Below are 25,446 nucleotides of genomic sequence, written 5' to 3'. Positions count from 1 at the left end.
TGTCAGAGAGCTCTTGATTATACTTTGGACTTGGGTTATGTTTTGCATGGACCCCTAGATTTAAGGGAAGAAAAGGTGCTGAAAGGTGTCCTAAAAGGTACCAGATCCCATCTGATCTTGGAACCTAAGCAGGGATAGCCCTGGTTAGTATTTGGACGAGAGACCACCAATGAATATCAGGCATTGAAGGCTATGTTTCAGAGGAAGAACCTGGCAAAACCACCCCTGAGTACTCCTTGACTAAGAAAACCCTATGGAATCCATTGGGTCACCATATATTGAACTCCTTGGATGAAAGATGAGATAGACATCTAACAAAAGCATTAAAATGTCATAACAACCCTGTGAGGTGGGCTAAGCAGACAAAAAAAAAAGATTTGTTCAAGACCATCCCTTGATAATTATGGAGATTTTGGGCTTGGTTCTTTGCAGTGACACTCACTACCCATCAGTTTCTTTATAGCAAAAGAGGAAAACCATGTTCCTGATGGTTAGATTCAATCAAAGAAGCCATGACTCTGAATCTGTAAGACCTGAGCAGAGTTTCAATGACGGAGTGACTTGGAGGTCTATCATTCATGAAGATGACTTGATGACAGTTAACAACAACAATGTGTCTATGAGTTTGTGCGCATGAGAGAGAGGTTCGCTAATCTAAATGTTAAGGGCTGGATTACTTTAGAACCAAGACTGTGGATGCCTTCGCATATCTTTTTTCTCCAATAAGAGCTGATGCATTCATTTCAATCGTTGCAAACGACATTTGCGTCAAACATACCGAGTGGAGTATTGTTGGATCAAGTATCAGAAAATAAATACGATAATTAAAACTATAGCCATCTCCGTGATGGAATTGCTGCTGGGACTGAGTTATCTACGTAGTGGGATCAGATTTGCTTGTGGCATCATGTATTGTTGCAGAGAGCATAAAAAGCCAGTCAGGAGAGAGACAGTGTGTGACCAAGAAGATGCTACTGTATATGGAGAGAGAGAGCAGCATGGGGGTGACATTGCCAAAATAGCAGTGACTTGTTTTGATTCAACCTTTGTTGTTGTGTTCCTTTATTTTTGACCTATGCCAACCCCAAGGGGAACCCATCATGGGGTTTTCGTGACAAGTTTCTTCGGAGGTGGTTTGCCATTGCCATCCTCTGAGGCCGAGAGAGTGTGGCAACCAGTAGTTTTAAATGTCTAAGCTGGGATTCAAATCCTGGTCTCCAGAGTCATAGGACTTTATCACATGGTGAAAAAGGATGGGAGCATAGCGCCATGTTCCCGTCAATATCGGGCAATGATGTAAAGATTTTCACATGACGTCGCATGATGTGGTCATTATCGCACGATTATCCTGTGAATAAAAAGGCATTATAGTGCTGCTTTTTGTTCACAGGATTTTCGCATGAGTTGGAATTGACTTGAAGACACACAACAACAACAACAACAACAACAACAACAATTGCAAGTATAGAATGATTAGCTTCTGATGACTTCTGGGAAAGTACCTTCAGAGTTTCGAACTTGCTCAAATGAGGGACCCTGGACTTAAAGCTATTCTGGGAATGATGGGAACTGAAGCCTCACCTCTGAAGATGCTGGGTTGAGAAAACTGTTTTTATTGCTCTTCTGAGTACTAAGATTCAACTTTTTTGAAGGTCTTGGTGGTTCTGTTGCACTGGGCCCTGGACCTTGGGTCCAAAATCCATCCCTGGCAGTAGCCCTGAAAGCGTGAGGCTGTTCTCATCCGGAAAATGTTGGTGTAGTTATGTTATCCTGCGATGACTCCAATCCTTTTTTCATCCTTCAATATATATATATATATATATATATATAGCCAAGCTGAAATCTCCCAATCAAGGCTTTTGCTGATTAAATGAGCCTGACCAACAAAACATCTTCTGACACCTGCGAGATCACAGCTGGCGAGGCATAAATGGAATCTGGGACTATTTTTACCCTTTGTCACTCTTGATCCAAAACAAAAAGCAACATATTATGGGGGAGCTTGGTTTCTATTTCGTCCCAACCAAGGTTATCTTGGCAAAGCAACCAGAAAATGAGGAGGAAGGGGTTGTTTTAAAAGCCAAAGTCTACACACTCAGATTATTCAGTTATCACAGAATGGTATTCGCATGTAACCAAAGCAAAGGATTTCAAAATGTGATTTTTTTAATGTGCAGAGGAAAAAGCCAAGCCCAGGTAATACATAATGCAGTCAGGGAATGAGTCCTTCTCAGGAGTAAACAGCTGTGAAAGTATGCAGACAAGTAATTTCATGAAAAAGCTGAGTCCCAATGTTAGATAACAACTTTGTGTTCTTTTCCGTAGCAAAGAGCTGTGAATGGAGGTGGCTTTGTTCTCCTAATTGCATAACAATCAGCCGAATCGGTGGGGAATGTAATCCAAGGCTGAACTGCAATCTTGTTTAATGAAGAAAGATATGGTCTTTATCAATAGCAAATAGAAATGAATGCCAGGCATCCTCAGCAGAGGTCTTGTTCCTCGACAAATAGAAATGAATATGAATTTTGCATGAAATTACTTGGCTGCATATGTTTGTTGTTTGTTGCTTTTGTTTGCTATAAGCTTCACAGATTCCATCATGTAATAGTATCACATTTTTGAATGTTTTCCAGAAAAAGCATTTGCAATTGTTATTGTTCCAGAAAACGTGCACTTAATAACTATTATTAATTTTGCATTATTTAATATTGATATTGTGAAGAGGTGGGTGCATCGGGGAATGCCACCCTCTCAGGTCTCCTCAGGGACCAACAAGGCCACCTGCCCTTCTACACTTGCCCAACCTACTCTGAGTAAAGTGGGACTTACTACTTGAGTAAATAGGCATATGATTTTCCTGTTTGGCACGAATGCACACTACTACTAGGCTAATTTTGTCTCTCTCTCTTTGATTTGGTTAGAAAGATAGTTGATTGTGAGAGGACTGTGAATGAAAAACCTTGAACCATGACTGCAAATTCTTCAACTTGTTCTGTTGAGAAACCGTTGCTTGTTGATGGTGAAAAATCAAGTGCATTTTCTTGATTCCAAGAAAGCAATAAATGGTGAAACAAAGGAGAGAGAGAGAGACACCTTCTTAAAAATAAATAAGGAAATGGAAGGAGAACTTGTTTGCTTTCATGAAGAGACGTCCATTTCATAGCTGTCCAAAGAAGACTTTTTTCTTCTGCTGCAGGTGTCAGTTTCACAGCGTGAGACGGAAAGCAACTAGTGAGCAATGCTGACAAAATTTATTGGGGTGGTAAATTTGGAAAGTCCTAACCTAAGCAGAGTGTCATGATCTGGGGGAAAGGATCACAGATGACCCAAACCAAATGGATTGAATTAGGAGGAATGAAAGGTGATTGAGACCAAACACTAGGAAGAGGTTCCTGATGGTAGCGTCACACTTTGGAATGGCCTGCTTCAGACAGTAGTGGACTCTTCTTGTTTAAACTGCTACATGTAGAGGAGCCTTCCCTTCTTTTTCAAGTGTCTTTTTTGGATTGGATGACAGTTTTTATTTATTAAATGGTGACTTGTGTCACAGCAATAAAAACAATGCCCTTCTTTAACACGTCCAGGCAGACTTCTTATACACTGATATTTGGAAGAACGTTCAAACACGTCTCACATGAGCTGAGTCAAATTCAAAGGCATAGATGTGTCAGTCTGGACAATCAGTCTGTAAAGGGATCTTGTAGCACCTCTGAGACTAACTGAAAGAAAGAAGCTGGGAGCATGAGCTTTCAAAGACTTGAGTTGATTTGCATCTGAGGAAGTAGGCTCAAGTCTACAAAAGCTCATGCTACCGGCTTCTTTCTTTCAGTTAGTCTCAAAAAGGTGCAACCAGATCCCTTTGCACAATGAACTGAGTAAATAATTGACAAACCCAGTTGACTAATCAAAAATCTTTATCTTACACAGTAAACACAGAGGTGAAATTACTGTGTCTGAAACATGTCTATCCACTAGTCTGGTTAAGTCTAGTCTACTTAACACTTACAATCCAAATGCATCTGAGGAAGTGAACTTAACTCTACAAAAGCTCAGGCTGCCAACTTCTTTCTTTCAGTTAGTCTCAAAGGTGCTACAAGGTCTCTCTACATACTGATTCTACAGATTAACACAGCTATATCTTTGACTTTCCTCCTGCATTTTACATCCAGGCTAAAAACTGGGACTAAATGCAGATTTTGTGGCTTTGGACAAACCAGAATTTTCTCCCCGCATTTCCCCCCTTCAATCCAACCTGATGCATTCAATGGTTCGTAAAAAGGGGGATAGGGGGAGGAAAACATCACGAGGGTTTGTCACACTGTGATCCATCCAAACTAAAAGCATTGCTCAATGGCGGGTTTGGATTTCTTTCTATATTCAGCTCCACGATTTTCGGTGTTGTTTGCATATCCATCTGAAAGAGCCAGCATATGTTAGCCCTCCAACGGGAGCAAGATGCTCCAAGCTGGCTTTGCTCCTCATTTTGAAAGGTGTTATTCAACTCTTTACAACCATTGGTCAGAAATATCTCCACTTCACCAATGCAGCCTCTCCAAATACTGTGCATCAACAGAGTTACCATTCAAGCAGAGAATGCCACGTAGTAAATTACAAGCGACTGTCTTAGCAGTGTGGTGCCATCTAGCTACACAGCAGAGTATTGGGCTGGTTGTCTGGTTTGTTTGCTTTCTTTGAAACTAACTGGATGTTTTCTAGAACTACTCAGTTTTCAGTATGGTTTCCCAGGAGTTTTCACACGAACTTTTTCCTGTGCAGAAAAGGGATTTAAATCAGGAAAATCCCTCAAAAGCGGGATCTTTTTCAGACAATGTTGGGGGCACTACTCTGACATTAACCTGCATGAAAAGTGAACAAATGGGCCACTTTTTGCTTTTGGGATTTTCCGAAAGCTTCCGCCTTCCAAAATTCTCATTACTGAATCCTGATCAGGGATGGCTTAGGGCCAGGCGATGGTATGGGGATGCCTTGAGGACAGTCTGGCATGTGATATAATGTGTTTTCACTCGGCCACATGCATCCCATGCCTGTTGCCAAGTCGGGGGCAAAAGTGAGTGCGATAAGCTCCTATGTCTGTGAGATCTCAGCCACTATCAAGAAAGAATGTAAAGACAAGTTGTACCATGGCCACATACACATTCAGGTGTTTTCTTCTGTCTTTATGCCTCTCGCTCACTTTAAGTTTTTTTTCTGACAAGTTTTGTATAAGTCGTCTTTACAAACCAGAGCCACAGTGCAAGGTCTTGTGCACACTGAGGGAAAACCCGACCAACTCTTGGATCCATTGGTCTGCATATCTGGTGCCCACAATGGCCTGACACCGGCAGCACTCTCTGCACACATTGTTGTGTGAATGTGCACTCGTGTGTCCAATTTGCATTGGTGCTTAATGTGTTTTTGTGTGATCATTGGCACATCTGCAAAATGAATGGCAACAAAACCACAAAAACCTGAAAGTGAATGCGTTGTCATGAGTTGGAAGTTCTGGATGGGAAGAGTTTGTGGCTCACTTGCCTGCCAACAATCCTTCCTCCATCTTCACACTGCAGTGTGCAGTCCGCATGCCCATGGTATACTCCAAAGTTTCTGGCATGATCCGGAATAAAAGGGGACTCTTTCCCCCTAAAGAATCACCCTGGAGTTTGGATTGGTCCCATGTTCCTTTGGTCCTGTGCAATGTCTAAACAGCTAAGTGCAGGAACAGGCGGAAACGCTTTTTCTAGTCTGTGCAGACAAGCCCATGATGCGAAAAACAAAGGAGAGTTCAGATAAGGTTTTTGTCATGACATTGCCTGTCCTGTTCCCTGGATTTTATGTAGACTTCACATTACTTCATCCTCTGTTTAAACTCCTCTTTTTTTTCATCCACTAGTTCTTCCTTCCCTCTCCCCTTACTTTGAAAAACCTGTAAGGATTAAAAATGAACTCGCTGCAAAGTACCTTCTTGCTAACAGCATGCTAAAAGCCTCAGCTGAAACCACCTGTAAAGAGAAACTATTCAAATGGCTTGTTAATTGTAATTCTCTCTCATCATGCGAAAGCACCCATGGATTTCGACAGCTGTTGGGACTCCATCAGCTTCTTTTTGGGGGCTGTTCTGTTTTCTTTAGAGAACCATGGGGGTGGAATTTAGTGGAGAATGGGGAGAGTGAACCACCTGGAAAAATGTAGATAGAAGCTGGAATCCTGTTGGTGGGATATGTGTAAGTAAACTGAGAATACACCTGTTTATGTCTTGGATGGGTGCAAGGGAATATTCAGTAGCCCCTTGTGTTCTGCCCAAAGTCTCTCCCCCATAGCTGCCAGGCCCTTGGGGTGCTCCTATGGTCCCAAAACTGCCCCAATGTCGCCTGCTAACTGGGCACTCTGGAGTGATGCAGTCACTGTTTGCAAGTACGTCCTGCTATGCCACCTGCTGACTGCAGTGTGGGAGCCGAAAATGGGGCACCCAGTGTCAGTCCCATGGCTGAACACCCCATTTTCACCTCAGAGGGAGCAACTTGCACCAGTGGCACCAGCAATGGGAGGCACAGTGGGACATGCATGCAAACCCAGTATCGCTCTAGAGGGCTCTGGATTGATCTGGAGCAAAGGTGACTTTTTAAAATCCTTGTTAAGGGTGGTGTACTGCTGGTTCGGTGCTGCATGTTGTCTGGATAGTTTGCACCATAATCAAGGATTGGGCCCTGTGTTGTCTGGACTGGTTGTCATGCGGATTTGGGCAGGACATGCTATTTGACCCATGCGGAGATAGGATGATTTTACAGCTCCAATGGGCCCATAAAGGGAGATGTGGTCCTTCATGGTTTCTTGCCTATGTTCTGCCATAGTGACATCAGCAAGGCAGTCATCAGTGTGAATTTGGTTTTTTGGAGGACCCCCCCCCCCCCAAACTCTGCTTCTTTTGAGATCAGTGGGAGGAAAATAGAATCATAGAGCTAGAAGAGACTTTTGTTTTCTGCCAGTTCTTGGGCTGGACATAAAGTCAAACCATTCACATGGGTGTAGCTATGAGAGGTGAGAGGAACAAAATGAGAGCACTCCTGCTTCCCATAAGAATTTTGTCTTTCCTAAATGAAATTTACTCCAGCCTCCAAATTTTCAGCATGCAGTAGCCCAACACCTCTGTTGAGCCTTTAGTCGCGCATTCTGCAATGCTAGAAATATGGAGACTGATGGAAAATTTAGTTTGAGGGGGACAGAATTCTTATTTTGGGGGGGAAATACCCTTATTTTATCCCTCCCCCAGTAGCTACATCCCTGGCCGCCAGTAGCTATATCCCTGACCCTCTACATGGGCCATTCTATGGATTGAAAAGGAAGGGATAAAGTTGGTTCCTCAGTAGATTTTCCATGATGACATGGTCCTTGGTGGGCATAGCTGTGTGTCTATGTATGTTTGTGTCATTTGAACCCTTCCACCAGGAATTGGCCTGTTCCTGGGATATATTGCCTCTTCCCATGGGTCCACCACTTCCTTCACTATACATCAGCACATGGAATAGCAGCAATACCATACAGATGCATTGGTTTCTCCTTCTGCCTTCAGCAGTCCCTGATATTCCTTCGAATCTGAAGCCAACTTTTGCAATTTTTTTCTCTTCTTGCAGTAAGCTATTTGAAATAATAATAATAATAATAATAATAATAATAACAACAACAACAACTTTTATTTATATCCCACCTACTCCAACCATGACCGAGGTGAAACCGCAGAAAGAGTCACTTGCATGAAGATTCACCAGGCAGCAAGCACTACAACTGCAAAGCCCATGACTGAGTTTTGTCATTTTAGTGCCACCCAGTCTTAGCGTCCGGTAGGTACCACAAATGACACACCTCTGGCCATTGTTTGTACATTCTTCATTCATTTTACAACTCACATACAAGAAAGGATTGTAATGAGAGGGAGTTACATAAACAAATTCACATTCAGCAAACATGGACGCTACACATTTGTGTACACGCAATATATTATGCTCACACTGTTTGCAACAACACTGTTAATTAGAAATTCCCTTTAAAAACACTTCTACTTTGTGCAGCTGTTGCTCTCCGGAGGTCTCTTGCTCATTTGTCCCGATGAAATGTCCTACTGCTTGGTGGACAGATTGCTCCTCCATCACCTGCTTGGACACCGAGAACCTCCTTCTCCGGGGAGCCTTTATCTCAAATCATATTTAGCATATTTATAGCACTATTCAAGGGCCTGGACTTAAGGAAGGGATTTGATTGGCGACTGTGAAACCCTTGCCTCTTTGTGGATTCAGAACACAGACCTCGCTCTTCCCTACCTCTCCATTTCTGCAGAAGCGCTGCTAATTCCCACCGTGGCTCATGTTTACATTTCCCACTGGCGCTGCGATTAATAATGTCTTGAAAGTTTGCTCAAAGGCCCAGTTGGAGGATTCCAAGTCTATTTACATTACTTCACCAGCAGGCTGCATTTTCGGCTGTTGCGCCACTGTAACCCCCTGAGCACCAAAAGAATGTGTGTGCTTTCCCACTGCTTGGTTTAAGCCCCCCACCTGGCAGCTCCATCAAGTTTATTTCAGCCTTTAGCATCCCCCTTCTTTTCTGTCTCTTGGGATTTAAAAAAAAGATACCGCAGAGTCTGAGTCCCATCGGCATTCTGCAGGACAGATAGGAATGCCCCTGACTATTGCATTCCCATGTATGAAGATGAATAGTTAAGAGGAGTTTTCTCTCTGGAAAAATAACGAACACCCCTCCACAATATCCTTCTCATTTTGGAATGTCCCAAAGTATTGTAGAATAATCATTCCGCGGAGGGGAAACCCCACAAAAAACCTGGTGAAACTACCTTTGAGTCTTCCTTGCCTAAGAAAACGCTTTGAAATTAATGGGGTTGCCATAAGTCGGCAGGTGACTTGAAAGCACACACTTACTCTATTGTATATAGATTGTACAATGTTTGCAAAAAGAAAACCACTGGCTACTATAGCAAGGCAGGTGGGATCTGCAATTAAATGTTGCAGTCTCTCTAGCCAAGGAATGGAGAACATGAGGCCCTTGTAGCCAAACTCCTGTCTGCCATTAGAGATGAAAACAGGGGTCCCAGCTTCTTTATGACCCTAATACAGGACAACTCTCCCTGTAACTGAAATATAGCTTACATCACTTGGTATCCTTTGGTGGGTCCACAGCCAAGTATGGACCAGGACTGACCCTGCTTAGCTTCCAAAATCAGGCAGGACTTCACATTTCACACAGTTCATCTTTTGTTTTGGAATGAAAACTGGAGGTTCAGTTTACATTATACATTTGTAGATTTACTTTTTCCATGCGAAAGGGAAGGAATACCTATCCTTGGAAGAAGCAGTTTGCATGCTATGTCTTGAGAATCTGATGACTCAGCCACTGGTCCTCCATTTAGCATCTGTTTAGCAATTCTGAAGGGCAAATTTACTTTGCTAATCTCCCTTGTATAAAACAGTGCCTCCCTTTTAGCATTGGCTCCACATCGCAGGCCATAGCCTGGTTATGCCTAGAATCTGTGGAGCTAGCATGGGACTGTTCCCCCAAGACTCTTTCTGTCACCAAAGCTCCCACATGGAAGGAGACTGTTATTTCTTTTTGGGTGGACAAAATCTTTAAAAAGCAAGGTCCTCATCTATGCAGAGGATTCTATGTTTAAGCCAGGGATGCACAACTTTCAGGAAGGCTGTATTGGACCATTCCCAATAAGCTTCTGCCACTACTAGCTAAATTCAGTAGTAGTACCCAAGATGCCAGTGTTGTGTAATGGTGTAACAGCCAGACTAGGGAGCCTAGGGTTCTAGTCCCTGTTCAGCAATGGAAACTCATTGGGTTACCTTGGGCAAGTTACACTCTGAGGAAGGCACAGATAAACCTACTCCAAACCAATCTTGCCAAGAAAACACCATTATAGGGTTACCTTAAGAACTGGAAATTACTTAAAGGCACACAACAACAAGCCAAGGTTCACACTAAAATATGGCAGCAATTGCTGTGACTTTTGTGCAGGAGGATAGAGGAATGTCGTTCATGTCTTAAAGCACTTCAAACCAGTTGGGGAGTGGCGAGAATATGTTTGGTGACGTTTGCAGACCCAATTCCAGACTATTTTTGTGCATTACGTACTTCCTTGTGCAGTGCCCTTCACCCTGGGTGCATAAAAGCAGGGTTGTGAGTACATCCCTACCTCCTGGCCATTGATTGTCTGGGGGTGTGTGCCTGGCATGCTCAACTGCCTTTGCATATTTGGAGGGAAAGGACCAGCCTTGCATTCTGTGGATGGCTGAGAGTGTGCATGCGGTTGAGCCCATGAGCCTCCCAAGTGGCCTAGGGAAGAATTGGGAAAGAAGGAGTAGGCTCTCACTTTGTTTTTTTGTGGGTTTTTCGGGCTATGTGGCCATGTTCTAGCAGAGTTTCTTTCTGACGTTTTGCCAGCATCTCTGAAGATGCCAGCCACAGATACTGGCGAAACGTAAGAAAGAAACTCTGCTAGAACATGGCCACATAGCCCGGAAAACCCACAAAAAACTATGGATGCCAGCCATGAAAGCCTTCGACTTCTCTTACTTTGGATGACACTCTGTGTAAGTACAGTAATGAGGACTTGTGTTCCACCAACATCTGCTGAGGCTGGCCCCATGCACCATGCACATCTTGCAGTTCCCCATTCGGGTATAATGGCAGTCTCTTCTATAATTTATGTAACTGACCTGCAGTTGTGTGTTGAATCACAGACATTCTAGGGTAACTGTTATTCTTTTAAAGTGAAAATTGTATACCAGTATATAATTGATCTGTACAGTTTATATCAGAGATAACAATTTTGGGACCTCACATGGTGTTGCGCTGCAATCTTTCTCACGCTACCCCTTTGCTGGCTAGAGCTGATGGGTACTGCAATCTAATAACATTGGGAAAGCCACAGGTTGCCCACCCCTTGTTTACATTCTTCCACACATCATTTATACCAATGGTGCACAAGGATGTGCAACGGAGGCTCCTGCTCTGGCATTGCACTACAGTGTTCTCTGAGTGTGAAGAGATATCATGCTCAGGAGCTCCTAACTTGCTATCTCATCTCGAATTGTGACAGCTTCTTCAAAGGAGAGAGGATATCGTTCCATATCTTCTGGTGATTTTTCATGAACCATTTCCTCCTTTAAGGGCTTTAAGGACATGTTCTTCTTCTGTGGCTGTAACACACTGGAAGTAGAAGCCTTTCGGAACGTAGAAAGCCTCTTCCGAAAGTTGCCTCCAGAGAAGAAATAGAGAAGTGGATCAAAGCAACAATTGAAAGCTGCAAGGGAAAGGGTTATCACCACGGATTTCTGCATGTAGAGCTTATCCTCACAACTGGCATCCTTTCTCATCATAAAATGGATGTGTACGGTGCGCTGGACATGATATGGAGTGAAGCTCAACAAGAACACAATGGTCACAATGACCATCATCCAGACAGCTTTTTTATGTGATCCTGCACTCTTGTGCAATGGATTTTTCAGCAAGGTCCTTATGATCATGGTATAGCAGACAACAATAGTGGCAAAAGGGAAAATAAAACCAACAAACAATGCAATGTAATGCAGGACCACTAATTTTAACATCTGCTCCATCTGCGGAGGCTCAAAGCATTTACTCTTGTTTGTCTTACTGTCGGGGTATGAGCCTCTCATCAAAAATGGTGAGGTTGTCAACGTCACAAAGATCCAAATCGCAATGGAGAGCAATAAGGCTTTTCTCTCTGTTATGAAATGGATGTTGCGGATTGGGAAAACAATGGCAATGCAGCGGAAGAAGCTCATGGCTGTCATGAAGAGGATGCTACTGTACAAGTTGACGTACATCGCATATGAACTGATCCGGCATAAGAAGTCACCAAAGAACCAGTTGCCTCTATGGACATAGTATACTACCCGAAGAGGGAGCGTGCATACAAACAGCAGGTCTGAAATAGCAAGATTGAACATGTATATCTGGAACGCCGTCTTCTCATGGTACGTCCTTATAAGAACACACAACACAAAGCCATTTTCGACAAAACCCAGTACAGAGATCACAGAGTAGGTTATGGGGTACACTTGACTTCTGAACTCATCGATGGTGGCATTGCATGTTAGATTGGATGTCATATTTCCACTGGGAGCCATTGAGTCTAACTCAAATCCTGCAGTAGAAAGGTGGGAGAGAAAACAGAAATAGATGTATAATGAGTGTTGGCTTTATTCAACATTTACAACTGTTGACTATGAAAGGGATGATTACAGGGCTTAGATTAGTTAGTGGGGCAAATATTAAGAATACGATTGGAGAAATCCATAGTCTGAGCAATCTTGTAGAAATCTCAAGTTAGTGACTCCTAGACATGATGAAAATAAAATTAGGAGTTATTTAATTACGCTATGGGTTACTTGAGTAGAAGATTATTAAAAATTCTAATTACTTTTGATACATGTATCATAAAACTATGTATAAAAATGCAACCAGCACGGTATAGTGGTTTGAGTGTTCGGTTTGAGATCCCTATCTATCCAAAGAAACCCATGGGTTTGAATCCCCATCTAGCCATGGAAACCCACTGGACAACCTTGAGCAAGTCATCCTCTGTCTGCCCAAAAGGAAGGCAATGACAAACTTATAAATCTTGCCAAAAAACCCAGTTGTAGGGTCACCATGAGTTGGAGCAGACTTGAAGGCACATGACGACAACAACAATAATCCTTATCAGCCCCCTTGCCAGCATGGCCAGTGATGGGGATGATGCCAACAGCAACATCTATATGGTCAAACCAATCTATGAAGCTGGCATAATTGACCAACTTCTTGGTCCTCTTGCTTATCCTGACTGCTCTTGGTTCCATATGAAGCATACTCAGACTGAGACAAGGGAAGAAAAGAGGCAGTAATCCCTATGCACTTTTTCTTCTGCTTCTGGGAAGCAATGTGGATTGGCACCAGACAGAGAATGGAACAAGCTCACTATGGCATCTTGACCAAGGCCACTGCCTCACACTTCAACACCTGGAACATGAGGTCCTTTCATACTACAAAATCATAGTACTATGGCTCTACTTTAATTGCCACAGTTCCATTTTCTGGATTCCTGAGGTTTTTGTTTTAGGGAGGAGCACTCAGAATTCAGGGGAAAGAGTGCTGAGGATACAGTGAGTGGCCAAAAAGAGAAAACTAGAACGGATGAAGCCTGAACTCCCATTGGAAGCCAAAATGGTATGAGCCGTTACCAGTATCTCATTCTCTGCAATACTATAAATTAAATTTGAGGATCAAAGAAAAATTTCATGGGGGGGGGGGAATGCTTATTACAGGGCAATGCCCCCATCACCCTCTGATACCCACAACCCCGTCTTTTACTGCAGCAAGGATTCCCAGTCTCCGCACTGGTAGGGATGTGCCAGGGCAGCAACAACTAATCTTCTGTTCCAGGCTGTGCATCTGCCAAGTGAGTTGGTATGATTGGCAAGATGATTCTTTGCATGGAAACTGACACGTCCTGTCCTGCATTCTGCTAGTTACTTATTTAGTATCTATTATTTATTATCGGGGGCATAAGACAACCAGAAGGGGGCGATCCTGGCTAATAATCCTGATTTTTCATTGCAAAGTCAAAGAAATGATTGTTTTCCCTTTGGCACTTGGAAGGCTTCCCCTCCCTCTTCCCCACAGAGAGCAGACAGAAATGATGTTTTCCTCCAGTACCAGTCTGAGAAGCTGGGAACAGGCCTCTGGAAAGGAAGATGCTCAGTTTTGCCTTGCGTAGGGAATTATGTGCAGAGAGAAAGGAATTTTTAAGATGTCATAATGATTAGGATTTCCAGCTCAAGGTTCACCCCAGGCGCTATGCTTCCCAAGCCAAAATGTGAGACCTGGGGCAGCCCCAGTGATGCCACTAAGCATTGTGCATTAAGTACCAACCACAACCGCTCACAGCTTGTCACTCAAACACAAACACATATGCACACAGGGTGAGAGAACAGATTATCCTATTTCGAAATGAAGACGGAAATCTTAGGTAAGGGGGCTGTTCTCATAATGACATGAAATGAGAAGATTATTCCTTCTCACTGACTTGGGGAGCTGGGGTAAGGAGCATTTAACGGAGCCTATTTGCACCTATCCAGAAGGTGGGTGCAGAGCAAATACAGTGCGTACTATGCTACTTGTAATCCAAAAATAGCCAAAAGATTCCAAACTCGGAGCTTCGAAGCGTTGTGTTGGCACTCAAAAAGATTAGGATTTTAGAACATTTTGGATTTTCAGATAAGGGATACTCAACCTTTTCAATTAATATAAAAGCCTACTGATGGAAGGATAGCAAGGAGGGGATGTGGTTCCAGAACCAAGGGGAAACCACTGAGAATACCCTATCATTCATTCTCTCTAAGGGGTTATTCAGATGGCGAAAATAATCCAGGCAAAATCTGGGTTGAGTCTCTGTTGTTCACACACATTCTGATTAAGTTTTTTTGGGGGGGGAGGCTACCAAAAACCCGACTTAACCCAGGATAATCAATATTGGAGGTTTTCCTCCAAGTTTTTCAAACGGATTTGCATTCTTGGCTGTGTAAATAACTGGTGTGAATAGACCTGGGATAATACTCTGCATGCTTTGAACATGTTTCGAATGCATTTGCATCATCAATTCCATCTTTATCCGAGTTCTGGCACATGTGAGCAACAGAACTTGCAGAGATGCAGATGGAGGCAGTTCTATGGAACAACAACTCTGGACTGCATAAGATTATTCACATTGTTGTGCTAAAAACAACAACATGTGAATGATTCCTTAGATGCCTATGAAGGCTGTGGGGTTGAAAGAAGGGCCTCTGTTAGGACCACAGGAACCTCAAAGGACTATATAGAGAGATAATGTATGTCATGTAGGCTGGATCGAAGGCATAGAGGAATTTATAGGCTTTAAGGAGCCTTGGTGGTGCAGGGGTTAAATGCCAAAAGGTTGTGAGTTCAATCCTGCAGGGCTCCAGGTTGACTCAGCCTTCCATCCTTTCGTAGTTTGGTTAAATGAGTACCCAGCTTGTTGGGGGCAATTGGCTAACACATTGTAAACCACTTAAAGAGTGCTATAAAGTGGTATAGAAATGTAAGTGTCATTGCTATTATAGGTTATAATCATCGTTTTGACTTGTGCTCGGAAACAGACCGGCAGACAGTGGAGGTGCCACAGCAAGGAAGTCATGTGCTCTCTGTAACCATTAACAATCTGGATGGAGCTCTTTGTACCAACTCAGATTTCTGAATACTCTTCAAAAGCAGCCCCATATAAAGTGCACTGTAGTAATCTAAATGGATGCAACTAAGGCATGAGTCTCCATGGCCAGATCTGGCACCTCTAGGAATGGCTGCAATTGGTTTGTGAAAGGAGGCATCGGGGATTTTTGGAGAAGGGACAAGCCTGGCTGCGGAGTTGGTGGTGAATTTGCCCATCCTTTCAGTAGGATAAGTGGAAAGGTGATGCGGTAAGCCTGGAGAAGGACTATTGAAAAGTCATTGGCAAAGAACACCTTTTTTTTACATTAAAGATCCCAGGTCTCAACCCTTCTCAGATCTGAATGGTCATTTCCAGACAGGGCTGAGAAAACCTCCAGTCTAAAACCTTGGAGAGCAGCCTTCGGTGAGTGCAAAATGGACACCTTAACGCTCTGACTCCGTCTAAAGCAGCGGCTTCTTGTTTTCTGACTCCGATCAGCCGTAGGAGAACCTTAACACTGAACATGCAGTTGGCAATGATTTTATCTGTTTCAAAGAAAACAGATAAAGAGTTGCACCGAGAGGAGCCAAAACTGAAACCACAAAGTGCTATTAGAAATAAGGGTGTATCTACTTGGACCAGCCCCAAGGTGTTTATTTCTAAATTGCAATACTATTTAGAAAAACGAATCACATCGATATCAATCTTACATGTGTTCAAAGGCAATATCCCCCTGGATCGGATATTCTCTTCCAGCTAAGTAGGCCAAGAACTGCCAATGTTTATGTCTGGAGGCTATTCAGTACTCTCTGAATTTCTCATCTCTTTCTGATCTCTTTCACACTACAGGCATATATTGCTCATTTTGTACAAAGGCTTTTATGCAAAGCCCCCCCTTTTCTTTCTTCTCCTCTGTCCAGTTGGAAGTTTTTAAGCAGCATTGGTCAAGGGAAGATGGCGAAAGGCGGCTGGAGAAACAGACTGTCAATGTCAGTTTGCTGCAGCAGAAAATAATGCAATAAACCAAGTTTGAGCTGGGAAGAGCAGCATTCCTCCCGGGATGTTAACTATATGAATACTAACCCATCATATAAATAGAAAGAAACCTTGAATTTTGTGGACCTGGGTTTGCTAAACAAGTTGTACGATAGCTTTTGGACGATACTATAAAAATTGTCGTGGCGGTCATTTTTTTGCTTTACAAAGGAAATCTTCATGGCCCTAAAAGCCAAAGCACTAAATGTGTTGTACAGTTTGCTCTACTTCTACTTATTCAATATGTTTCTCTTGTCATTATTATCTGTCACCTGATTTTAATTTATAAATGGCTGCAACATCTGTCTAAGGAAGACTTAAAGTGGGAATCCTTTCCAATAAACAGGTAGTGATACTTTTATATCAGCAGTAAATCTTCAAACGGGTTGCATTCCCCAGTTTTTAATATTAGACTGATTTCCTTTTTTGTCCTTTTGCTCTTCTAAGGCACATGCCAGCAATGTTAAAAACACACCAGGCCCTTTATACTTCTGTACTTCAGCTCATTTTAGAGCTTGAAGAGGTTTCTTTGCAAACTGAAGAAGTGGCAGCTATAAACCTCTTCTTCTGTGCATGTGTTTCATATGCAAACTTGTTTTGTAAGACTAGTTATGCTATATCTGTATCTGCATTTATCGCTCGTTCTTGGATGCATAACATAACTAGTTCTATGAGAAACTTTGCATAAAACTTTGCATTTCCTGGTAGACTTAGAAAAAATCTTCCTCGCTGCAGTCACTAATTTTAAAAAAACAGAAACAAAAACCCTTATTAAGCCATTTCTTTAATGTGCGGTTTCTCGTTTTTGCTTATTAAATGTGGCTCCTTTGTTATTATCTGCAGCCTGTCTGCTGCAAATTGATTTAATCTTGATTACAAGCAGTTCTGGTGTTTATTGAGGGGAGAATATGGTGAAAATCTTTCCCATTAAATACAGAAGAATAATTTTCATATCAGTCCAAAAGCATCTGAGGAAGTTGACTTAAGTTTACGAAACCTCATGCTGCCAACTTCTTTCTTTATGTGCTCCAAGACCTCTCTACGAACTTTCATATCAATCGTTTGGTGATCATAGCATGCTAGAATAGGTGATTTCGGACTATCTCCTTATCAATCTTGATTTGCAATTCAGATACCTTTCATTTTACCATTCTTACTGAGCTGCGGCCCCACAGTTTTCTTGGTCCTTCTGTTGCTTCGAACCCTCTTTTGTTGAGCCCCGCTTCCCTAGACAGTCTCAGCTCATTCTGAGCTTTAGCTTTCCTTATGCTGTTCCTGCAAGTTTAGGGTACAAATATGTATTCTTTCTTCTTCCTTCCATTCTTGACACACACTTCCCCTTCAATTCCTCAGAAATGTTATTGTTGTAAGAACAAGGGAGAAATACGGAGCTTCAAAAGCTTGCAACAAGTATATTGTGCATTTTGGTCGGCCAACAAAGGTATCACGGTTTGGTGGATTTTCGTTTGAATTGGCTAAATGGCCAACACAGCTACCCCTTTTTAAAGATATATGATAACTATAAGAACAACTATAGGATAACTATGATAACAATATGAACAAGGGGGAAATATGATAATAAAACTTAGAGCAAAATATCCCAAGGTTTGGTGGAAAATGTTGTTATACAACTTCGGTTGAAGGGAGAGAAAGTAATGGGCTGGATCCAACATTGTTCAAATCTAGCTTACAATGGGTTGGATGCATATGTTGTCATTTGCATTGTATTCTCAGGCCTGAATTATGTTTCGAGTCCAAATACTGCCCTACATAGAGAAGACCCACTGAAATGACTAAAATCCCATTGCTGTCAATGTGCCTACTGTAAATTTAACCAAGGGTGCATCTGTTGTCATTGTTGGTTGCCTTCAAGTCATTTCAGACTTATGGCAAACCTAAGGCGAACTATTCATGGGGTTTTCTTTTTCAGAGGATGTTTTTCTTTTCTAGTTTAAATACACACACACATATATATGCGCGCATGCACATGCTGGGAAGGAATTCACCCATATATGCCTAGCCCTACTGCACATAAAACTTTCCACACTTAAAGTACAGCCGCTGTTTTTATCTGCGATGGCCATGATCCAACAAAAACACAGCCACAAAGTCAGAAGTTTTTCAAGCACTGTTTGGCCCTGAGATTCCAAAGAAATCAAAGTTATCTAAAACCTCTCGCTATGGATTCATCCATTAAAGGCCTGGCTGAGCAGTGCGGGTGCGGGTGTTAATGGATTTTCTGAGCAGGATAGGAGAGAATAGGCTTTTAGGAATATTAAGTTACATTAACACACATAAACACACAGACACACACGTTATATGTCTTGCTTATATTGTAGGAAGTGATGCATGGTATGATCGATTCAAGGTGCTGGTCTTGACCCATAATGTCCCCAATGGCTTGGGGCCATGACAGCTGAAAGACCTTCCTCTTCCTTATGAGTACACCCCAAATCTTAGATCTTTAGTAGATGGCTTGTTATGCGGTTCTTAAAATTAAGGGTATCTGATCTGGCTGTTTTAAAAAATGTTTTTTAATTTGAAGTCGAAGGCTTTCATGGCCAGCAGCCATAGTTTTTTTTGTGGGTTTTTCAGGCTATGTGGCCATGTTCTAGAAGAGTTTATTCCTGATGTTTCACTAGCATCTGTGGTTGGCAACTTCAGAGAATGCTGGCATGGAAGAGAGTGGGGTATATATATAATATATATTCAGGGTCACACAGTATATATTGCTGTTTTAGGTCTGGGACAGACTGCCCGAAAAGGGCTGCCTACCGGCGGCCTTTTTTCCTCCAGAGGGGAGCCACAGCCACCAAACAGCATGGCTTCCCTCCGCAGGAAAAAGAACCCAAGAAAAGTGGGTTCTTTTAAAGCCGCAGGGGTGGTGCAACAAGTGTGCCACTGGCATATTTATTATGTAAGCGCCATGCGGCAATGTGCAGATGCCGCGTGACGCTTACGTAACAATGATAGCACCTGTGTACACAGGGCACCACCATTGTAATGGCGCCAGTATGTACTAGGGTTAGGGACCATCCGGTTGCCACGTGGTCCCTAGTATCAGCCCTGGTACGCTGCTTATTGGCAGTATGTACCGGCCTTAGTTATATATTTAAAGTTTGTGAGAGTCAGCATGGTGCAGTGGCTTGAATGTTGGACTAGGACACTGGGAGTTTCAAATCCCCAGCCATGGGAACCCACTGTGTGATTTTAGGCACGTCACACTCTCTCAACCTCAGATGAAGGCAAGGACAACCCCTCTCTGAATAAATCATGATGAGAAATCCCATGATAGATTCACCTTAGAGTTGCCTTAAGTCAGAATTGACTTGAAGGCACACAGCAGCAAACAGATATAAGATTTTGACTGTGTTCTTCCATTGAAGACTGTCTCAGGAGGCCTGGTGGGAGAATAGATTATAAATGCCTTATGTCTTAAATAAGTATGATCAGTGCTTGGGAAGTTACAATTAATTTTGGTTATAGTTGAAAACCTACTCCAAATTATATAGTATATATATAAATAGTTAACATTATACTTACGGTACTTGTTACAAAAGCAACTTTTATTCTCCCTCTCAATAATACTTCAGAGCATGATTGTGCTGAAAATATCCATATAGATGCTACAAGCCATTGACCTGTGGTACAAAATGCATGTTGTATAAAACATGCATTTCTCTTCTTCACTTTGGGATCACATTGGGTTCAGACTATCTGAAAGACTATTTCCATATATAAGCCAAGGCATGCATTATGATCTCGAGCGTAGGAGAGAGCCTTTTCCATAGTTGCTGCCACACTGTGGAACTTCATTCCATGGGAGATTTTACAAGGTTCACTTATACAATAAGTGAACATAATACAAGGAAGCACCATGGACCAACACTTCAACTCTATGAGTTTCTCTACTAGGGTTAATAGGCCAAAACTATCTGAGGCTCTGACATCTCAGGGCCCAAACCTAAGACCCGAGTGGCTCTTGTAATGCCACATAGGATGGGCCTTGGTGAATGACACCTTAAGCATCAACCACATGGCACACAATGGATAAAATGACTCCTATTGGTTTGCAACTCCTACCATGGAGCTATCCTCAAGTAGGTTTTCAGAATTACATTTTTGTCTCCGTAATCCTGATGCAGACATCAGTTCCTAGGGTTATTTGCAATCCTATTTGTCATGCAGAGTGATTTTTTTTTCAAACAAATAAATACTTTTCACTAAAGAAGACAAGTCATAAAGCTGCCATCTTGTTTAATGGGGGATGTCGGGAAGCCAAGAAATGGGTCAAAAGGGCAGCATGGAAAATCTGGAGGAGCAACTCTGATTCAACAGCTAAAGACTTCATTCATTTGAAGGAGTGAACAATTTTGGTATGTTACGAAAAGACTTGTCATCTGAAGCATCCCTGGTCCTCTTTGGAATGTACACTTAAATCACTTAAATCAGGGATGGGAATTGTGAGGCCCTGAACATGTTGCTGTTGCTGGACCGCAGCTCTCTTTACTCCTCACTATTGGCTATTCTGGTGTACCGCTATTATAGTTTCCATGGGGCTGTTTCATAAATGGCTATTGCAAACACAATTGTTGTTTTTGTGTGCCTTCAAGTCATTTCTGTCATATGGCAACCCTAAGGGAAACCTATCAAGGGATTTTCTTGTTCAGAGGAGGTGACTTGCCCAAGTTCTCCCAGTGGGTTTCATGGCCAAGCTGGAATTGAACTCTGGTCTCCAGAGTCTTAGCCCAGCACTCAAACCACTCTCACAAATAACAAAGTTTAAACAATTTGCAGGTCTATATAGTTTTAAAAGAGCATCAGCATCCAAATGTCTGAAGGTTTGCAGGGCTTCTAAAACAGAGGCGTACCTTTGGACATTTGAATATACTGAACAACAGCAAAAGCTTGGTGACGCCACTCTTGTCAGTTGTAGATGTCAAGCTAAAACCCTTTGGGACCCTTCCCACCATGAACTTTGTCCACCTCCCACCCACAAGGCTCAAGTTGTGTGTTCTGAGTGCGACTGTGTGTCGATTATGGGGTGTGTGTGAGTCTTCAACCTTTTTCCTTTCTATGCTTGCAGACATGTAGATATGATTGCTGAGTGGAGTCTGTTGCAGTGCTTGGAGGAAAGAGGACAGAAAGGAGACCAGACGGTGCTCCCAACTTTCCAATCTCCCCTTCCATTTCATCTATTCCTTCCTAGCCAACATCACTTTCTTTCTTTTTCTTGTCTTCTATCCCATCACTCTATCCTCTGTCATTCTTCTCCTTTTTTTGATTCTGCCCTTAGTGGACTTTCTTGGGGCTACAGCTGGTGCACATCACCAACAACAAAAAATTGTGACACCACATTTACTGAATGAGGATGCAAAGGTAACCTGTTCCAACCTCCAATGAATAATTTGGAGTGCAGCAGGGCACACATTTTAAAAAACCCAGTTTTTCTAAGAAATTGCAGAGTTTAAAAAAAAGGTTTTTGTTTTTATTTTTTCAAATTGCTTTAAAGGCATCGAAAAGAAATGCTTTCACTTCAAAGCTAGAGAAACGTTATGTGTTCCAACAGGATCAGGAGCAAGGTAATTATGAATTATTTTACAGGTGTGGATTCAGCCTAGGTCATTTTCGATAAACCACAAATTATAGACTCCAAATTGTCTAACAAGAAGAATGACTAAAAAGTTGACAGTCTTAAGTTAGGTTTCTGAAATGAATGCTCAAGAGTGGAAACAGGAGCAGACTTGTGTGTAAAAGGACTCATGAGCACGACACTGGAGATGATCACAAATTTCCATGGTCAGCACATGCCCATAATCTGTTTGTGACCTGTTTCAAAGCTTTATGTCCACCTACCTTTCGCATTTGGTTGTAGTCTACAAAATTTTAGTCAAAATCAAAGTAGATGACACAAGTATGACACATCTTTTCTTCTGCATTACGCTGCATTCATTCTAGAGAAGATTAAGGTATGCTTGCTCACCTCTTATCAAGATGGAATACTGTGCATATTTCAGCCCCAAATACTTAAAGCCTTGTCAGTTATTTATTATAATTTAAACTGAACTTGTCACCTTATCTCCATACCTACAAGTTTTGCATTCCTGTTGCTACTCTCAAACACAGCCTGCTTATATAGATCTGGCCCTGGACCCTCCACTCCATGCATCTGAGGAATCTCATGTCTACAAAAGCTCATGCTACCAGTTTCTTGCTTTCTGTTAGTCTCAAAGGTGCTACAAGATCCCTTCCCATAGTGATTTTCCAGACTAACATGGCCATGTCATTTAACAGTTAGTTACATTTATATTGACTATTTCCTGCGGTGAGCTCAAGGCAGCTGACATGGCTCTCTTCCTCTGCCCTTTATCCTCACAACAACCCTGTGGAGTGGGTCCAGATGAGAAAGAGGGTGACTAATCCAAGGGAATCCAGTAAAGTTCATGGTTCAGTAGGTACTATAACTTATCTGATGCTTAAAGGAGGATGCTACATTGGCTTTTTAGATGAATGTCTCCGAACCATTAGGTTTCATTTATAAAACATCAACCCACCATCCTGAGCCATTGTTGTCATTGTGTGCCTTCAAGTAGTTTGCAGCTTATGGCGTCCCTAAGCAGGCAAGTTCTTGGCAAGTTCCTTCAGAGAGGGTTTGCCATTGCCATCCTGAGGCTGAGAGAGTGCAGCTTGCCCAAAGTCTCCCAGTGGGTTTCCATGGACATGCCAAGATTCAAGCCTTGGTTTCCTGAGCCCAACACTCAAATCCCTACACCACATTGTGCCATTAACCACCACCAGTCCATTTACCAAAAGGAGTGGCCAATTCACAAAATAACACAAGCCACATGGACTGTGAAACTATTGAACAGGTGTCATTGCAGAGTCCATTTCAGATATCCAGCAGTGAACATCCCAAGACTCTCATCTTGGTCTGCAAAGGGCCAAAAGGAAGAGTGCAACATGAGAATAAGCGTTCTTGAACAATTGCCTTCCCAATCTGAATGGACTATTACCATATAGTTTGGAGGTATGTTTCTGTGCCTTGTCTGATAACCCAGAGGTGAAGGCAACAATAAACTTAGAAAAAGCTAGCCCGTGGCATGTTGTTTTAGTTGAGACTGGGAAGATTTTTACCTTAGGGGTAATTTTTCCCCATTGCTTCACTTGGTGTTGTAAATTCCAATTATCACTTGACAGATAGAACTGATGCCGCAGGTCTGATTATACGTTGTTAAAAGAGAGAAAACTAGGAGATATAACCACCCTGCAGATCGCTTCCAGCTGAGAAGACTTTTGAAGAAGCGATAGAAAGATTTTGTTGCTACAAATACCCTTCACCCCGATTTAAAGAGATGAACTTACGTGCCAAGTTTGCGAGTTGTCACTTGGAAGCGTCTCCTCTTCGGCGCTGAGGCTCCTGTTGAAGAAGTGGAGGGAGATAGAGGGATGCGCACACATTCAAAGTGCTGCCGCTTTTGAATTCTGAAAGACCGTTCCTGCTCCTGGCAGTTCACATCCTCCTTTTACAAAGAGAGGAACTCCTTTGTCTCCTGTCTAATGGAGAAGAAGGTTGAAAAATACAAGTGATCTCTGAGGATGAAGGGAAAGCGAAGGGGAAACAAAGTGCCAAAAAAGGACCCACACTGTGCATTTATAGTCCCTGTATCGTAGCTAAGTGTCCATGCTCTCAGCTCAGCTTCCTGGAACTGCAAACTCTATTTAAAAAGAAAACCTGCAATCATGTCCCTCCCTCATTCCTTTGACTTGGGTGGAGCTAAGTCTTCTCACATTAGTAAAAAGAAACATCAGGGAGCATGTCACTTTCACCACAGCAAGCAGATTGCTTCACCACAGCTTGCTTGCTGCTGCATTCTGTTGCAACTTGTTGACAGTCGAGAGAGTGTGCCTTGGGAGTCTTTGACTTAACATGTCTGTCCTCACTTGCTGAGAGCCAGTGTGGCATAGTAGTCTGAGTGTTGGACCAGAACTCTAGAGATCAGAGTTCGAATCCCTGCTAGGCCATGGAAAAACTCTGGGTGACCCCAAGCAAATCATACTCTCTCAGGGGCTGTACAGATGGGCAACTGGATGCCGGCCCTTTTCCCTCCAGATTGGTGCCACAGCAGCTGCAAGCAGCGGCACTGATCCACTCCTTCTAGGGAGCAAAACGAAGCTGCTCTAAGCAGCTTCCTGGAAGGTACATCATAAGTGCTGCGGTGCAGTGTCATGATGCCCCTTCCGTCCAGTGCTATTTGGGTGCTGCACCCGACATGCGTCGTCATGGTATGCGCTGTGTGGATGGGCATGCCCCGTAATGGTGGCTGGGTGGCTCGGTAAGGGCTTCACCGTGCTTACAGGCTGGCACTTTTTGCCAGTCTGTCGAGCCCCTATGTCTCAGAGGAAAGCAATGGCAAACCCCTTCTGAACAAATCTTGCCAGGAAAACCCTGCGATAGGTTCACCTTGTTGTCGTTTTTGTGTGTCTTCAAGATTTTCTGACTTATGGTAACCCATAGGCAACCCTATTGTGGGGTTTTCTGGAGCTGAGAGTGTGTGACTCATGGGTTTTAATGGCCGAGTAAGGAATCAAACCCTGATCTCCAGAGTTCTAGTCCTGCACTCAAACCATGGAGATTATCGCACTGCGTTCTGAGAACGTTCCATATCATCACGTGATGAAAACGTTCCTGGAACAGATATTACCGCATTAGAAATCAAAACGTGATCAGAACGGGATCAGAACGGCAGTTTACCGCACTGCGATTCCTTTTTTCTTGAAACCGTTCTCAGAACGGTTTGCTGTATTAAGTTTTGTGGGCTGTCTTCTGATGACGTCGCCACTCAGTGGTTGGACGGCTCGGGAGAGGTGCTGCCCCCAGGAAAGAGGGAAAAGGGAGGCTTGGGCCATGGAGCTCGCCTCTCCTGAGTCCCTCGGCTTACTGAAATCCCTCACCTCCCTTCCCCATAGGAATCAACCCAAAAACGGAGTTTTAAAAGAGCAGTGAGCCCTATGGGTCTTCATCTGGGGGGAGCAGAGGATGCTTGGCTATGGGGTTGTCCTGCCATCTCTCCCTCTCCCCTCTTTCCCCATAGGAATCAATCCAAAAACGGAGCTTAAAGAGCAGTGAGCCCTATGGGTCTTCATCTGGGGGGAGCAGAGGATGCTTGGCT

At 42.9% G+C, this 25,446-nt stretch overlaps 1 protein-coding gene across 2 annotated transcripts; it reads right to left on the bottom strand.

Moving 5' to 3' along the window:
* Positions 1-10,801: 10,801 nt before the first annotated feature.
* CYSLTR1 (cysteinyl leukotriene receptor 1) lies at positions 10,802-23,966 on the bottom strand. Of its 2 annotated transcripts, XM_042479331.1 has the most exons (3): positions 23,919-23,952; positions 23,639-23,830; positions 10,802-12,181 (listed from the first exon to the last, which is right to left on the bottom strand). In XM_042479331.1, exon 3 carries the CDS (start codon positions 12,162-12,164, stop codon positions 11,079-11,081), a length of 1,086 nt encoding a protein of 361 aa, XP_042335265.1. In that variant the 5' UTR covers positions 12,165-12,181; positions 23,639-23,830; positions 23,919-23,952; the 3' UTR covers positions 10,802-11,078. The 2 variants fall into 2 exon arrangements, with proteins under 2 accessions (XP_042335265.1, XP_042335264.1); XM_042479330.1 differs by having other exon boundaries at positions 23,639-23,966.
* Between the last annotated feature and the right edge of the window lie 1,480 nt (positions 23,967-25,446).

The sequence above is a fragment of the Sceloporus undulatus genome, chromosome 7 (assembly GCF_019175285.1).
Source record: "Sceloporus undulatus isolate JIND9_A2432 ecotype Alabama chromosome 7, SceUnd_v1.1, whole genome shotgun sequence".
In the NCBI taxonomy this organism is placed as follows: domain Eukaryota; kingdom Metazoa; phylum Chordata; class Lepidosauria; order Squamata; family Phrynosomatidae; genus Sceloporus; species Sceloporus undulatus.
The sequence above is the reverse complement of the archived record's forward strand: the minus strand, read 5'-3'. Positions and strand labels throughout refer to the sequence as shown.

What these genes read in the sequence shown, in the direction of transcription:
- CYSLTR1 (XM_042479330.1), bottom strand. Translation starts at nt 12,164, where the DNA reads ATGGCTCCCAGTGGAAATATGACATCCAATCTAACATGCAATGCCACC.